General features: G+C 33.2%; 5 protein-coding genes across 5 annotated transcripts; 4 read left to right on the forward strand and 1 right to left on the reverse strand.

Annotated features, from left to right (window-relative positions):
* The first annotated feature begins 67 nt into the window (after window positions 1-67).
* LOC111426215 (TSC complex subunit tuberin) lies at window positions 68-7,180 on the forward strand. Its single transcript, XM_023060636.2, is given in 13 exon segments — window positions 68-398; window positions 454-1,005; window positions 1,057-1,257; window positions 1,305-1,771; window positions 2,145-2,535; window positions 2,592-2,954; window positions 3,009-3,318; window positions 3,369-3,565; window positions 3,865-4,172; window positions 4,225-4,874; window positions 4,992-6,322; window positions 6,602-6,772; window positions 6,832-7,180. Coding segments are annotated over 13 exon segments (5,379 nt in total). The 5' UTR covers window positions 68-140; the 3' UTR covers window positions 7,012-7,180.
* Window positions 7,172-8,393, reverse strand: LOC111426292 (Organic solute carrier partner 1). Its single transcript, XM_023060773.2, has 2 exons — window positions 8,279-8,393; window positions 7,172-8,189 (listed from the first exon to the last, which is right to left on the reverse strand). Exons 1-2 carry the CDS (start codon window positions 8,391-8,393, stop codon window positions 7,426-7,428), a joined length of 879 nt encoding a protein of 292 aa, XP_022916541.2. The 3' UTR covers window positions 7,172-7,425.
* Window positions 8,394-8,433: 40 nt separating this feature from the next.
* LOC111426257 (SET and MYND domain containing, class 4, member 4) lies at window positions 8,434-10,242 on the forward strand. Its single transcript, XM_023060709.2, has 3 exons — window positions 8,434-8,811; window positions 8,865-9,826; window positions 9,881-10,242. Exons 1-3 carry the CDS (start codon window positions 8,434-8,436, stop codon window positions 10,203-10,205), a joined length of 1,665 nt encoding a protein of 554 aa, XP_022916477.1. The 3' UTR covers window positions 10,206-10,242.
* An 827-nt stretch (window positions 10,243-11,069) lies between these two features.
* LOC111426277 (enoyl-[acyl-carrier-protein] reductase, mitochondrial) lies at window positions 11,070-12,497 on the forward strand. The gene has a single exon (XM_023060750.2). The coding sequence runs from the start codon at window positions 11,308-11,310 to the stop codon at window positions 12,421-12,423; it is 1,116 nt and encodes a 371-aa protein (XP_022916518.1). The 5' UTR covers window positions 11,070-11,307; the 3' UTR covers window positions 12,424-12,497.
* An 854-nt stretch (window positions 12,498-13,351) lies between these two features.
* LOC111426250 (uncharacterized) lies at window positions 13,352-15,640 on the forward strand. Its single transcript, XM_023060696.2, has 4 exons — window positions 13,352-13,754; window positions 13,804-14,032; window positions 14,081-14,786; window positions 15,096-15,640. Exons 1-4 carry the CDS (start codon window positions 13,446-13,448, stop codon window positions 15,607-15,609), a joined length of 1,758 nt encoding a protein of 585 aa, XP_022916464.2. The 5' UTR covers window positions 13,352-13,445; the 3' UTR covers window positions 15,610-15,640.
* The last annotated feature ends 203 nt before the right edge of the window (window positions 15,641-15,843 follow it).

The following is a 15,843-nucleotide window of genomic DNA, read 5'->3' on the forward strand; positions in this document are numbered from 1 at the left end:
CTTAATCTAATCTGTTAAATCAGAATTTGGAATTAGTACTTTTATATTTTTCAAGTTGGTACTAGTAAATTGACGCCTCCATCACAAACAACTTATTTGAGGTTATATCTTCGAGAATAATTAATATTTTCCAGGTGAAAATGAGTGGAAAACAAGATAAATCGACGGTAGATAAGTTAAAAAACATGTTTAAGAAAAACAAAGGATCTGGAAGTAATATTTCAAATACAATTCAATAATAATATTAACCCCCCATTTTCTTAGGTCTTTACCGAAGCAAAGAGTTTCATTTAAGTGAAGAAATACAACGCGATTTAAAGGAAAGTTCGCCAGTACACGTTCGCCTAAAAGCCCTAAGAGATCTAAAAGGAGACGTTATGGAATGCCAAATCGAAACGGTTCGATTTTATATTTCACTATCATAACCTCAATCTTATTTACATTCTTTTTTAGAACGATATTGGAAGATTATGCAATTACACCTTAGATTTACTGTCCAATTCAAATATAGAAGTACGCCATTCAGCGTTTACTTTTCTCCAAACGCTCGTTAAATACCAAAACGAACGGTTAGGTTTGATTCGTAGAAAAATTTTTCAAATCGTGAAAGATTACAACGATGATGTACTCCAACGATTTGAATTATTACAAGCTTTAACGGAAAATGGACGAGAAATTTTACACATGGAGGATGTTGTCGCGCAATTTTTATTGTTGTGGTTTCCAGAGATTTCTAAAGCGGGAATTATTGAGATGTATATGCTTCTTTTGGATAATATGATTAAATTTAACGCTGCCTATGTCGAAGAGGATGTTGTTAATGGGTTGGTGCAGCATATTTGGTTTTTATGTTGTAATGCACAAGAACAAGATGTTAAAGCTTGCTTACAATTATTAGAAAACATCGTTGCTTATAGCAACTTACCCCCGGATTCGTTATCGCAGTTTATTGGAACGTTGTGTAGAACAGTTAATGTTGAATGTTATTGCCAATTAAGTTGGAATGTAAGATTTTTTTGTGGTTATGTTTCTTTTTATTTATAGATATTTTTGTAGATAATGCGTAAACTTCTTGGTACACACATGGGGCATTCATCATTAACTACTTTATGTGGAATTTTACGAGAACCTTGCTTAAGTCAAGATATTTTTTTGATTCGAGGAGCCGTTTTTTATATCGGAATGGCTCTTTGGGGGCGACAACAAGTTGTGACTCTTCAATGTTCGCCGGGATCTGTTCTGCCGCATATTTACCAAGTAATTTTAATAACTATTCATAAAAAAAATTTAAATTTGTTTTTAAGGCCGTTCAAGGAATGAACCCGATAATAAGCTATGAAGTCATGATTTGTGTGAGTTTGTTAATAAACAAACATGGAACTGAGTTGCACGGAGCCCCTTGGGATGTTATTTTAAATATTTTACTCACAGTAATTAAACAAATCGATAGTAACCCAAAACATGTTTCTAATTCGCAAACATTAAAAAATCTTCATGATACTTTAACCGTGATAGAGAACTTCATTGATAATGGGATTTTTAATGGATCGATTAAAAAGTTTTTTGAGATTATTGATGAGTGCGCTGCGAGAAGACCAGAAGCGTCTGTTTTACGATTAGTTTCGTACTTGTCACGAAGTATTATTCCGACTGAAGTTTTGTGGCTTACGAATTTATATAATCTACTCCAACGGTATTTTAAACAAGAAAAAAGGGCGAATATTCGATTAAAAACTTTGGATGTTTTATCAAACGTAATTCATCTTCATTGGTAAGCATTAATTATAATAAACCCAAGGTTTATAGAACATAAGGTTACCTCATTCCCTATGCCTCTGTAGTATCGATTATTACCCCGCAGATTGACGTCACTGGTTCGATACAGTCAAAATAAAAGAGAACCTATACGTGCCTATACTGTGGTACAGTCTATACAGAATATTTAAACCTCGCATCGTCTTGTGTTGTTCATAGAACCAGCTACGTCACTGACCCACCTTGCCTCTCAGAGGAGGAGAATCGGTATTGGGTAACCTTATGTTCTATAGACCTTGTAATAAACCTAACTATCATAACCTCAAAGTAATACATAACCTCAATTTTTTAAATTATTTATTATGAAAATTTGTTTTTATTAATTTTAGGGATAAATACGAAGATGAATTAATTGATCGGATTGTAATTCCCCATTTAGTAGTGAATGACCCCGATGTGATGGTGCGAGCTTCATCTTCGAAACTCCTGTTGGAATTATGTGCTAATTGCGAAACTAAACGTTGTTTGGAAATGTTGGATATTCTCGAAAAGTTATTATATCGACCTTACGAAGATTACAGTGAGAATACAAGTTTAACCGATGCCGATTTATTTGATATAAAAACTTTGGTGGACGGCTTAATAAAAGTCTTCGTAATTAAAGTTTACAAATTACCTTCATCTCATGCGATTAAAATCTATCAAATGTTGATTAAATTCTTGGATTTTCATTATAGTAAACCGAAATTATTCGATAATTGTAATAAAATTCGGTATAAGGTGACATAACCTCAAACGTCAAATTTTTTAAAATTTTTAATAATTTTTTTTTGTAGATCTTTGATTGTTTTTTGAAAATGCGAGCTGATAACACGTATCATTTGGGTTGTGTAAACGCAAACGAAGAAATTAAGTTTAGTCAATACCTTTGTGCGACTTACATCCAAGAAAAAACAGCTATGATGTCTCCTCCACCACCATCTCCGGCTATAAGCCAACAACCCCAATGTGTTGTAACCTACGTTTCGGTTAAACACGCTTTTAAATTATTCATAACCTGCTTGCGGAGCGAAAAAGATTGGGATATTTTGAATCTTCTCTTAGCACAACTTCCCTACGTTTTACAAAACAAATCTTTGATTTTATCTAAACAAGGTAACCCAGATATGCATTTATTAGTAGAGACTTTATCGCAAATGGTAAATTTTATTATTTATTACTTAATTTAGTCGTATATATATTTTTATTTTTAGATTGTTGATAAAACTTTAGCCGAGACTTTCCGATCAAACCGATCCGATTTTATAGCCGCCGTTTTATCCGTTTTGGCGAATCTAGCTTCATACCACAACTATTTAAATCAAGCGGCTCAACAGGAAATGATCGGGTGTTTATATAAATATTTAAGTTTTAAATGTGCTCGGCAATGTATAACAGCTTTAATGACGTGCACCTTGGAAATGAGGGATATTATGGTGAAGATGCTTCCTCAAGTTTTATTGAGTTTATCTAAAATATCAGCTACGGATAGAATCGCAATACCAGTTTTAGAATTTCTTTCGAGTAAAAAAAAATTTTTTTAGGTTAGGTTTCTATTAAATTTTTTTTTGTAGCTTTAACTGTTTTACCGATGGTTTTTGCTAATTTCGTTGCTGATGAATACATGGCTGTTTTTGCTATATCTTTACCGTACACAAATCCATTTAAATATAATCATTACATCGTTTCTTTGGCACATCATGTTATTGCCGTTTGGTTTTTAAAGTGCCGATTACCTTTTCGAAAAGAATTCGTTCGATTTATAACAAGCGTAAGTACATTAATTTATTTTATTTTTAATCAAAATTTAAAAGTACACAAAAAAATCTTTAAATAAATATTAATTTTTTTTTGAGGTTATGTTGTGTTTGCCTCTGTCTTTAAGATACATTAAATTAATAATTTTTCAAAAAGAATCGTTCAATTTATAACAAATATAACTAAATTAATTCATTTTATGTTTATAATTATAAATAAGATCGAAAAATAATCTCTAAAACAATTAGAATTCCTAAAAAATTATTTTTTTGAGGTTATGTTATGTTATTATATTACAAATTTCTTTTTAAGGGTTTACAAACGAATGCGTTAACACCGTTTGAAGAAACCAACTTTTTAAAACAGTCCGATGTAAATAAGCTAAATCAAGATAGTTCAGATCGTAAACGGAGTTCAAGCTTAACAGAACAAGGTTCGAGAAGACCAAATAGATCCCCGATAACCCTTTCAAGACCCACAGTTGACGTAAAATGTTTAACCTCCGATTTTAAAGTACCATCCGATAAATTAAAAATGACTTTTTATGAGGAATTAACGGAAACTTGCATTGATTTGATGGCACGATACGCTTTTTCACCATGTAGCGCTTTACCGAGGAGGTAAAAAGTTTCTTAATTAAAACCTTATCTTACATTCTATTTTATTTCGTAGATTACCAACAGCTGACTTTTTATTAAGCGGTGGTCAATCGACAAGTTGGTTACTAGGAAATAAAGTTATTACGATAACAACAAGCGGTTGTGCCCAAAAAGCTTTAAAACACGGCTTATGCGATAAATGTTTTACTGCTTGCAAAATTGATAGGACGCCGGAAGATACTAAAAAGACAAGTCGTAATAATAGTACAGAAAAAGATAAGGAAGACTCAAGTACCAGAGTTACACGACAAAATTCGGCCGATAAATCGAATACAAACACCTCAACGAGTAGCCCAGTGGATGAATTAAAAAAATTAGGCGATAAACTCGATCAATTACCATCGAAATTGCAGCAACTAAGTGTTCATCGTGATTCAAATTCGAGCGAAAAGCTGCGATGTGCGTGTTGGTGCCAAGGATGGGCGGAAATTTACGTCCGAAGACCAACCGGAGATATGTCATGGGTGATGAGGATCCAAAATCAAATCGCCGATCAACAATCAATTTACGAATTCCCCATAAATGAGATTTCGACGCTTTTTACATCATCGTTGAACCAAACTTCGAGTGATGTAGGCAGTTTTGATAAAGATTTCCAACATCAAGGAACAAGCACAAGTCAAGACGAAGATGTTAGTGTAACAGCACCGATAAGTATTCCAGGTAATTTATTTAATAAAATATAACCTCAAAAAAAAATATATTTGTGTTTGTGGCGTAAAAAATAATAAATAAACGCTTATTTATAAATAAAACATTTTTTAGTGATATTTTTCGTAGGTTCACCTAATAAACAGTCACCTTCACGACAAAGTTCTCGAGATAGTATCGATGAAGATGAATCAATCTACGAGGATGGAACCCGATCAAGAAATCCCGTTCAACGATCGAATTCAAGTCCGGAGATGTCAGCGAATTGGCGTAACCCAATGCAACAAAAGGAACGCGAGGAACGGAATCAAGTTGAAGATGAGATAACAAAAAAATTAAAAAAAGATTTACGAGTGAGTTGTGAAGCTATTCCGGAAGAGATTGCAGGTACAACCCCACCAACGGATGGTACATATTACCCCCAGCATCCATCATTATTAAATTCGCTAAGTTATCCGGGTCCCCAAACCCAAAATGACCCAAATATAATAACAAAACCAAGTCAAACTGTTCCTCCGTCACCCAATCCTTCAATTCAAACCTCGCGGCCTCAATATCCACGTAATTATGGAGTCCTCCGATCGGCTAAAAGTGATTCAATCGATAGTATCGCTTCAGAAAAAAATATTGAGCGGCCAAATACGCTTCCAACGCTTTCATCAACAGCTTTAGTAGCAAAACCACCTCAAAGTCCCACTCAAACATCCCCAAGACCACAACGTTCTCAACGTGAGGGAAATGAAATTCAAAAGAGTGCATCAGAAAAAACTGGGTTGCAATATTTGAAGAAAGATAAAAGAAATGAAATTGAAAAATTGAGTATCAGCGATCAAAGTTTAAGCAGTCAAATAAGAGATCGTGGTTATACAATTTCCGTTATGTCACCGGTAAGGAAACCGAACTCAGAAATGCTAAGACATCATGGTTCTCGACCTAAAGAAGCCCCAAAAAGTGGGATATCACCAAGTTTTATTTTTTTGCAACTCTATCATGCGGCTCATTTAAAAAATTCGACCGAAAAACCTTTATTGATTGACTCAAGCGATATCGTTCAAAGAGCTTTGACCGTTTTAGATTGTATCCCGCCATATGAAACCCACAAAATCGGTGTGTTGTATGTGGGGCCTGGTCAGTGTAAAAGTGAAGCGGATATTTTAAGGAATAAAGTTGGATCAGTGCGATATCAAGAGTTCTTACAAAATTTAGGAACGTTAATTAAGTTAAGCGATGTTGATCCCCAAGTCGTCTTTTTGGGTGGGTTAGAACAAGGAGGGTGTGATGGAAAGTTCTCTTACATTTGGCAGGATGACGTTATTAGGGTTATGTTTCATGTGGCAACCATGATGCCAAATAAAGAATCAGATCCGAATTGCCACGAGAAGAAGAGACACATTGGAAATGATAATGTTACGATTGTTTATAATGAATCGGGGGAGGAGTATCATATTAATACGATTAAGGTAAAAATATAAAGTAAATAGTTTTAATTTGACATTTAATTTAGCACCAACTTAAAATAATTAAAAAAAAACATAACCTGAATTTTTTTTTAATGCGTAATTTTAATTATTATATTAAATTAATCGCTTTATTAACAATATAATAATATATTATTAAACATTTCAAATTAATTGATGATTTAAGTAAATTGATTCAAGAAATTTAAATTAATGACGTAAAAAAGTTAGGTTATGTTTTCTATTTTAATTTGTATTAATAAATAAAATTTCCTTTTTCAGGGTCAATTTAATTTCGCATCGATAATAATTCAACCTTTAGATCACAACACAAATAGGGTTACTGTTAAAGTTAAGGAAGATCTTTTACGTTTAATCGGGGTAACCGAGCCAAAGTTAGTTTCAGATCAAAACGTAGCTATATTAGCTCGTCAGTTGGCTTTGCACGCTAATGTAAGTTGTTTTTTTGTAGTCTAAGATGAATAAATAAGTGCGGTTATGAATTTTTTTAGATGGCATCCTTGGTGTTTAATTCGTTAAAGAACTCTGGAACGAATCCCTATGCTTCAAATTGGTTGGAACGATTAAGAAAAATTAAAAATCTTAAAAACAAAATACAAGAAGTGAAAAAGGAGCCGGATGAGGTTAAAATGAAGCGAGTTCAAATGGAGGATTTTACGAAGTACACCTAATTATTTATGGACTTATAATCTATCAAGTACTATTTATATTGCTTATTATATGATTAATATAATTGTGAGAAACATTTCTATTTGACACAATATTCATAACCTCACTTTTTTTAGTTTTAATTTAAGCCAAAAAAGGATTTATTAAAACTAATTATTGATGTATTGCTTATTACGGTGTACTTTATTGTATTATTGCCATAAATATTCCTTGTAAAAGTTACAAAAATTAAAAAAGGCACGGTTCTTTAACGATAAATACAAAAAATATGTTTTGCATTAACGGGTAAATGGTAAGTATACAAAGTGTATTAAAATAGAGCTTTGTGAGCAAATTCCAAGCTTAAGTGCAGCTTTGTTAATGACTAGATAAGTTGATTAATCGACTAGAATGTTACGGAATGTAATAAATTAAGTTTAATCGTAATCATATTCGTTATTGTCGTTATCGTTGATGTGAAATTCGTTAAAAATTTCTTGTAAATTACTCTCTTCGCGTTTAACATCAATTTTATCGAAAACATTGTTATTTTCGCGAGTTTTTAACGCGGTGAACTTGAAAGCATTCCCTTGATTGTCAACGGATCCTAATAAATCATTTTGTAAACAATTCATTTCTCGCTGCCTCTTCTCTTTAATACTAATCGCTAATTTATCATTTTCTTGGCTCAAATATATGTTTTTACCCAAATTACTTAACACAGTCTTATTATTTTCGTTGGGTGTTTTAAGGAATTTCCCATCGGGGGTTTGTAATTCCAATTTAATCAATAACGAGACTTTAACGTTAAACTCTTTGAGCCAACTCATTAAATCTGAGTGTAAATGTTTTAATTCATCGGCGCCTAACCCCTCTTTAAGCATCGATAAACAACTTTGGATACGGTTTAATTTCTCTAAAGTTTCAACGTTTGAAACGTACTTTTCGATTTCAAATAAGTGTGTTTCGCTTAAATTTAATACTTCGTTAGATGTTGGAGATAAAGTTACTTGCCATTTTAAGACCATTGTGATTAAATCCCATAATTTATCCATGCTTACTGGATCTAACCTCATCGTTGAGCACTGTGCAATATCTTCGATGATATTTTTTACTTTTTCGTGCGAAAACATCTCTTGGGGGCGAATTAAAATCATTAGAAGATCCCAATCGGTTAACATCGAAATAATTTTATCAATCGCTAAAAAAAGTTATGTTTTTTGAATTTGCCGCTCCATAAAGGAGTTAGCCCTCTAGACGCGAATTTCGAACTAGTTTTTTTTTATTTACCTGAGGCCGCCTGCTTTAGGGGTACATTTTGTGAGTTTAACCGTTGCGCTAAGACATAAACCATCTCAGCTCCTAAGTTATAAACGAGGAATAGAGTTGACCTCCTTCGCGACATTTTTTGGTGTTGCTACAACGAAACAATCGATAATAATAAGATGTCTAACAATGTGAAGGTTAACGATATATTTGAGTGCTTGTGTCGCGCCCTATCGAGAGACGCGAAAGTTAACGAAACCTCCCAAGAATTTAGCGCGCTAAATTCAAATTGGGAGAGAGTCGATTACTCTTTAAAATTAATTAAAAAATACAAATTAAGCCCGAAATTCGAAACGAATAAGAAAAACGATTTGGTCAGCATTCAATATCGAGTGCAAGGAAACACGGAGTTCAACGAAACTAATTATCAATTAGCTTTAATGTTTTACACAAAAAGCATTGCTTTCGCTACAAATAACAGCAAAGCTTTAGGTCTGGCTTATGCGAATCGATCGGTTGTATTATTAAGGAAAGACTTTTATGCGCAATGCTTAAAAGTAAGTCGATAAATTGATTTATTTATTACAATTAATTTAAATTTCATTTTTAGGACATCGATCGGGCTTTAAATAACCAATACCCCGAAGATCTTGCTTACAAACTTGAATTGCGCCGATCAAAGTGCAAAAAACCCCCACGGCAACAAACCGAATTAAGTTATTACAACCCTCCACCTATCATAGAACACCCAAATCAGCTCATAAACTGCGCTTCATCTTCCATTAAAATAAACAAATCCGAAGAATTGGGCCGGCATGTACTCGCAGTTAAAAATATCCCAATTGGGGATGTTATAGCCGTTGAAGAACCTTATTCGAAACTCCTACTAAAGGATTTTATTTATAGTTATTGCTCAAATTGCCTCGAACTTTGCTACGACTTAATCCCTTGCGATGGTTGCATCTACGCATTATTTTGCTCCGAAAAATGTAAAGAATCCGCTTGGAAATTATACCACCAATACGAATGCCCCATAATCACAATGTTATACCACCTAGAATTAACCAAATTAAACCTGTTAGCTTTACGGATTACTTTACAAGCGCGAGATATCTTTGGAATCATTGACAAATTCAACAAAAACAACAAAGTTTATAAATCCGATTCATACGAAGAAATCCACTTTTTAGAAGGAAATACCCATTTAAGAAATAGCGCCGATTTATTCCCAAGATCTGTAACAGCAGCTGTTATATTCAATTTACTCGAAAATCATACGGATTTCATTAAAGACTTGAAACAACCGGAGAATGATGAAAAAACGGTTAAAGAATTAATTTTGAGGCATCTACAAACCGGCCCGACTAATTTCCACGAAATATCCGAGTGCAGAGAGGATTATTTCGGCGATTTCGAATCGAGTGTAGAAACCGGAGCCGGGGCTTTTTCATTTATGAGTTTAATTAATCACTCTTGTAACCCAAATGTTCTCCGAGTTTGTCACGGATCGAAAATTGTGCTTCGTGCTTTAAGACCTATCAAGAAAGGTGAAGAACTTTTAGATAATTACGGGTGAGTTATTTAAAAAAAATAATTTTGAGTTGATGTTTTATTTTTATTTCTTAGATATCATTTTGCGGTTAATAATAAAAATGAGCGACAAAGAGAATTAAAACGACAATATTTTTTTGATTGTAAATGCGAGGCTTGCGAGCAAAATTGGCCCCAATTTAATAATTTGCAAGTACGTACAAAAGGTTTTGACATAAACGAGGATACTTTAGCTGCGTTGTTACACGGCGATTTGGTCACAGCGAAAAAGTGCCTTCCTCTTTTTCAATCGAAAGCTCAAAGCTCGGAGGATTTAAGACCGTGTCGAGTTTTGGCTTCAATTCAAGAAACTATTAAGAGATGTTATGCTTTGTTCGGAAATAAATCGGATCGGATTTAAAATTGATTTGAAATAAATATTTTTTGATTGATAATAAGTGATTTATTTAAAAGTGGTGCCCCCCATGGTGGTGGTGATGATGATAATCGTGTCCGTGATGGAATCCACCTCCGTGGGGATAACCATGTCCTCCATGATGATGCCCTCCGTGTCCGTGATCATATCCGTGCCCATAACCCCCATATCCAAATTGAGCCTCCCTGTTTACTCTCACTAAAAAAGAAGATGCTTTAAAGAGGAATTAATAAATTAAAGTTAAAACTCACCAGTTTCTTCACAAGTAACCACACCAACAAGAACCACAAATACTATCAAACTTAACCTCTTCATCTCTTCACTTTAAAATAACGAAACTTAAATGAAATTTGTTTGGATCCATGCCGGGTTTTATTTATACCCAAAACGACCGAGATTTTGCAATAAAAAACGGGTTTTTTGTTGATACTTAGCCTTGATTTAAGCATTATTTTTTGGGGTTAGGAATTATTTGTTTATGGTAATTTATGTAAAGTGCCCGAAAAAGTCCCGCAATAAAAAAGATAAACAATTTAGGTGTTTGCCTTGGCTATTTGCGTCATTAATTTAAATAAATGTATTGAGGAATTATGAAATTAATAAAAATAGAAAAGTTTAAATAAAAAGCGCCATCTAACGGCGAATTATTTAATTAATTTCCCTTAAATTAAATTAATATTTATATTATTTGCTTGTTTAAAAATAACGTGAATTAAGTAAGATAAAAGTAGAAAATGCGATTAAAATAGATATAATTATTAACTTTTTGAATAATTAGATTGTTGATTCAAGATTATGTAGCGCCATCTATGATCAAACGTATCAAACTTTTTTCATAATAAATTCGAAAACACCATAACCTCTATCTTAACCCCACAAATATTATTTAAAAAGAAAAAGATTAATAAAAACTTAAAAAAAGCCTATAGAATTAATTTAATAATTTTCAAATCAACGCAATTAAATGACAACTACATCAAGTAAACCCAAACAAATGAGAACTTTAACCTTGTCACTGTCATGAAGAATAAAAAATAATTTATTCGCAAATTTCTACCTGTAATAGAAAATAATTCGCATAGAATCAATGGCAAATCATATTATGAGATCAATAATAGCGCGACACCTAATAAACCAGGTAAAAGACGCACCGAAAGTGATGCATAACCTCAAAATTCGCTATCAAAGCATTCAAGCGACAAAATTAGTATTTTCTGAGTATGGAGAGCCAGAAAAGGTGGTAAAACAAGAAAAAGAAAATTTAGAACAATTAAAACCACATGAAGTAATAGTAAAAATGCTCGCAGCTCCCGTAAACCCCGCCGATATCAATACAATCCAAGGAACGTACCCAACGAAACCGAATTTACCAGCCGTTGGAGGTAACGAAGGTGTAGGTGAAGTTGTTAGTGTTGGGGAAGAAGTGAAAGATTTCGAAAAGGGTGATAGAGTCGTCCCATTAAAAAATTCGTTAGGAACATGGAGAACTTACGCTATTTTATCCCAAAATGAATTATTTAAAATCCCGAAAGATGTGGGATTAGTCGAGGCTGCCACCTTTACAGTCAATCCAGCGACAGCTTATCGAATGCTGAAAGATTTTGTTGAATTACAAGAAGGAGACGTTGTAATTCAAAATGGGGCTAACTCGGCTTGCGGGCAATATGTAATCCAACTATGCAAAGCGTGGGGCTTACAAAGCGTTAATATAATCCGTGATCGCCCTAATTTAACAGAACTCCAAAGTTATCTTAAAGCCCTCGGTGCTAATTACGTTTTAACCGAGGAAGAACTCCGTAAAACTGAAATATTCAAAAACAAAACGATTCAAAAACCGAAATTAGCGTTAAATTGTGTTGGGGGTAAATCAGCGACTGAATTAATGCGTCAATTGTGTAATGGGGGCACGATTGTTACTTACGGAGGGATGGCTAGAGAGCCGGTCACTGTGGCTATTTCGGCACTCATTTTTAAAGATGTAAACGTCCGTGGTTTCTGGATGACGAGATGGTCGAATCAAAATTTTGATTCAGAGCAACGCTATGAAATGTTCGAGGAGATTTTGACTTTGATGCAAGAGGGGAAATTAAAGGGGCCTAGTTATGAGATGGTTTCGTTCGCTAATTATATGGAGGCGCTTAAAAATACACTTAATCCGAAAGGGATGGTTGGGAAGAAATATATTTTAAGTTTTGATGAGTGATTAATTTAAAAAATAATTGTAATAATTGAGGTTATGTTATGATTTGGTTGTCAATAAATTGTGTTGCCAACTTATTTTTTTTTGTTAATTTAAATTTGTAGATAGTAATAAATTAAGGAGGAAAATTCCTTTGGAGTCGTCTTAAACAAAGAAAATGATTTAAAACTCGTTATTACTTATCGTGGTGATATTCGAAAACCGTTATTTGATAACAATTGTTTTTGTGATTTATCTTAAAAAAGGTTTTTAATTACAATCGTTTATCGCCTCTAAATTTTTTCTTGGGTATTCGTAAATATTTACGTCTACATTACTAAAGCCGAAATATTTATGTTATGAATGAGCCTCTTGTTTCTCACCAAATAAAGAAACCCGAAATGGGGGGGCAATGAATGCAATCTTTGTCGTTACTTTTTAAAGTAAAAAGTTAAATAAATTGATTGAGCAAGCACAATTCAGCCACATTCTTGATTGTTTTGCAACAACGTTTTGTGTTATGTCCCCGTGTATTATTAAGTAACGTGCCGTTATGACCTTCGTTTTTGCACATGCACGATGGAATAAAACGAAGAAAAATCAACTCGGAGATTGGAATTTGACCCAATGACTCGTTTAAAATTGCATTGTTTAAACTGTGCACCTGTTTCTTTTAATTTTTTTCTTGCAGTTTTAGGTTATGTTAAATGTCAAAAAAAATGTACAATATTTTGACGTTTATAATCTCAAAAATAAAAAGGAAGTCAAATTAGCTTCTTAAAAAAATAACTACTTGATAATAAAAAATATTAATTATGATGAGATTTATTTTAATTAATTTAATTTTAATTAAATTCAAAAATAAATTTGAAACGGAAAAATAGAATAAAATTAGAAAAATTAGATTAATAAGAAATTACTCCTATTAAGTACTTTATTTGACGTTTAAACGTCAAAAAATAAAATGACAAGTAAATCTAAATCTAAATTATTTGATTTTTAAATAAGGTTTTTTTATGATTTAAGAAGAATAAAAGGTAAAAAAAATGTGTCCGGTGGATAGCATGGCTTTAGCCAACAAAAAAAATTTAGTAGACAAATCTAAATTGGTTTCGGAACTTCACCGAATCAACAAAGAAGAAAGAACCGACATCAGGCTCCTAAACAACGCGAAACAACGCTTCAAAAATCGCTACAACAAATTAGATTCGTTCGGGGGGACCGAAAAAAGCAGCAATGATGACCCCTCGGACGTTGTAATGTACGAAACTCACACCCCCGGGTTCTGTTATCGCAGAAACGGAGAGTGCCGAAGCACTCAAAGTTCAATCAAAAACACCGCTTTGGGATACAACGTACGATGTTTGCGGGGCTTAATCAAACATTTTAATTAATTTTTTTAAGGATATTCACGGAATGGTTTTTTCCGACGACGAAGTGGATATTGACAAGATTTTGTGCCTACTTTTGTTGAGAGCACATTCAACGGAGACTTTATCGGCCCCGTCAAAGAATGAAAAACCCGGGAAAATACTCCAAAGGGATCAAAGCCCTTTAGAACGCCTCGTGGAGCGATCAAAAAAGAAATATGTCGAGGATAAGATGATTAAGATGCTTCCTATTCATGTTTTAAGTAATAAAAATAGCATTAATTAATATTAATTAATTAATTTTGTTTTAGCTGTTAATCGAGGGAAATCTAACGATGTAATAAGAGATGGACGCTTGGCGGCTCGATTAATAATTAATGACAAATTAAATCAATTAATTAAAAGTGTGATGATGGCTCTGGATAACTCAAATAGTGATAAATTAAAAGAATTAATCGCTAAAGCCCATAACAACGATTATTTAAAACACCTGATTTGTCACCCTGATATGCAAGACTTTATTAACAGCTTAAATGGGTTCAATGTTGTATCTTGTTGCGAATCCTTCCAAATGACCCCCCCTTTCAAGTGCATCCCAATCGAAATTAAAATAAAAACCGCAACTGGTTACGTAGAAAGCCTCGTTAATCAAATTAGAAGGAACATTTTTAAGCTCCCCATTAATTGTTGCTGGGAAAAAGGGGGAAATAATTTTTTTCAACTCTATTATAACCCGTTGGAGTGCCCTAAACGCACCGAAACGATCGATGGAAATGAAAAAGAGATTTTTTCGGAGAGATTAGATGAAACCCAGAAGCAATCTTCATCATTTGGGACAACGAGCAATCTTTTAAGCAGGCCCCAGTCGAGTGCTGGAAGATCCTCGATTACGGGAAGAACCGAGTCGATGGAATCAATCGATGATGAAAATAATAAGATTAATGAGAAACGTCGCAAATATAAAAATCCCGGGAATATTAATAAAATGAATTTGGATGAGGTTGCCGCTTATATCACGTAATTAATTTTAACGTTTAATTTTGAGGTTAATGAAGTCAAATTAAGTTCCATAAAACAATTTAATAAGTATCTAATGTAACTTTGAAACGTCAATTTGACTTTTGGATTTATAACCTCAAAATAAAAAAAATTATTTTTTACATTCCAGAATAAAACATTGATTACAACTTCAACACTCGTACGAAAATGTGTACAACGTCGCGTTCGCTTTTTGAATATTAAAAAGTGTTTTAAACTCGCGTCTCACGTTCAAAAAACTTCGCGTCGTTGAATATATTATTGTTTAATTTCTTTATTTTTATCCAGGAAGAAGGCGAATAACGCGATACAAAAAGACCTAAAGAATCTACAACAAATTATTTTTCCCATTCAGCAAGATCAGGAAAATATCCAAGAAGAATTGTCGAATTTCCAATTTATTCCACCGAAGGAAGAGATAAAATATGGAAAAAAAAGGAAACAATATTCGTTGAAACAAACTACGTGCCCCGCGTGTTGTGAAAAGTGGAAAGTGCCTCTTCCGCCGCCGAAATCTTCGGTGATCAAAAAGAACGTTTTGCAAAAACAAGATGTAGCTCCGAGTGATAGTTCGCATCATTTATCGATGGTTTTAGAGAGGGAATTGCAATTTTGGAACCAATACAATACCAAATCAAGTCGTAGTATAATTAGTGCTTCGATGAAAATCGCACCGAAACGATTTTATAGAGCTAATGTAATCGAAATTATCGATTTGGACGAATTAGATTTGGCGAAAATTAGACAACAGATTCGCGAGAGGGAAACCGGGAAGAAACTCCAACAATTTCTTACTCATTAAAAATTAAATAAATTTAGAATTTTGGGTTTAAGTTATTTAATATTATTTCTATTTAGTTAAAAAAAAAAAAATAAACGTCAAACGTCAATTTAACCTCTAAAAAATAATAAACGTCATTTTTTTAACCTTACTTTTTTTTGGATATTATATAATTTTGGGCCCCAGTAGTACACATAATTTTGGGTTGTCTTGATTCTGTGATATGGAATGATTTAGTTCTAATTCTATTTAGTG

This window comes from Onthophagus taurus, chromosome 5 (assembly GCF_036711975.1).
Source record: "Onthophagus taurus isolate NC chromosome 5, IU_Otau_3.0, whole genome shotgun sequence".
NCBI classification, from domain to species: domain Eukaryota; kingdom Metazoa; phylum Arthropoda; class Insecta; order Coleoptera; family Scarabaeidae; genus Onthophagus; species Onthophagus taurus.

Bases quoted from the DNA above. Each gene is read 5' to 3' on its own strand.
- LOC111426292 (XM_023060773.2), bottom strand. From the start codon at position 8,393: ATGTCGCGAAGGAGGTCAACTCTATTCCTCGTTTATAACTTAGGAGCT. The intron at 8,190-8,278 runs GTAAATAAAAAA...AACTTTTTTTAG, and splicing joins CCTAAAGCAGGCGGCCTCAG to CGATTGATAAAATTATTTCG.
- LOC111426257 (XM_023060709.2), top strand. From the start codon at position 8,434: ATGTCTAACAATGTGAAGGTTAACGATATATTTGAGTGCTTGTGTCGC. The intron at 8,812-8,864 runs GTAAGTCGATAA...TTTCATTTTTAG, and splicing joins TTTATGCGCAATGCTTAAAA to GACATCGATCGGGCTTTAAA. The intron at 9,827-9,880 runs GTGAGTTATTTA...TTTATTTCTTAG, and splicing joins GAACTTTTAGATAATTACGG to ATATCATTTTGCGGTTAATA.
- LOC111426277 (XM_023060750.2), top strand. From the start codon at position 11,308: ATGGCAAATCATATTATGAGATCAATAATAGCGCGACACCTAATAAAC.
- LOC111426250 (XM_023060696.2), top strand. From the start codon at position 13,446: ATGTGTCCGGTGGATAGCATGGCTTTAGCCAACAAAAAAAATTTAGTA. The intron at 13,755-13,803 runs GTACGATGTTTG...AATTTTTTTAAG, and splicing joins ACACCGCTTTGGGATACAAC to GATATTCACGGAATGGTTTT. The intron at 14,033-14,080 runs GTAATAAAAATA...ATTTTGTTTTAG, and splicing joins GCTTCCTATTCATGTTTTAA to CTGTTAATCGAGGGAAATCT.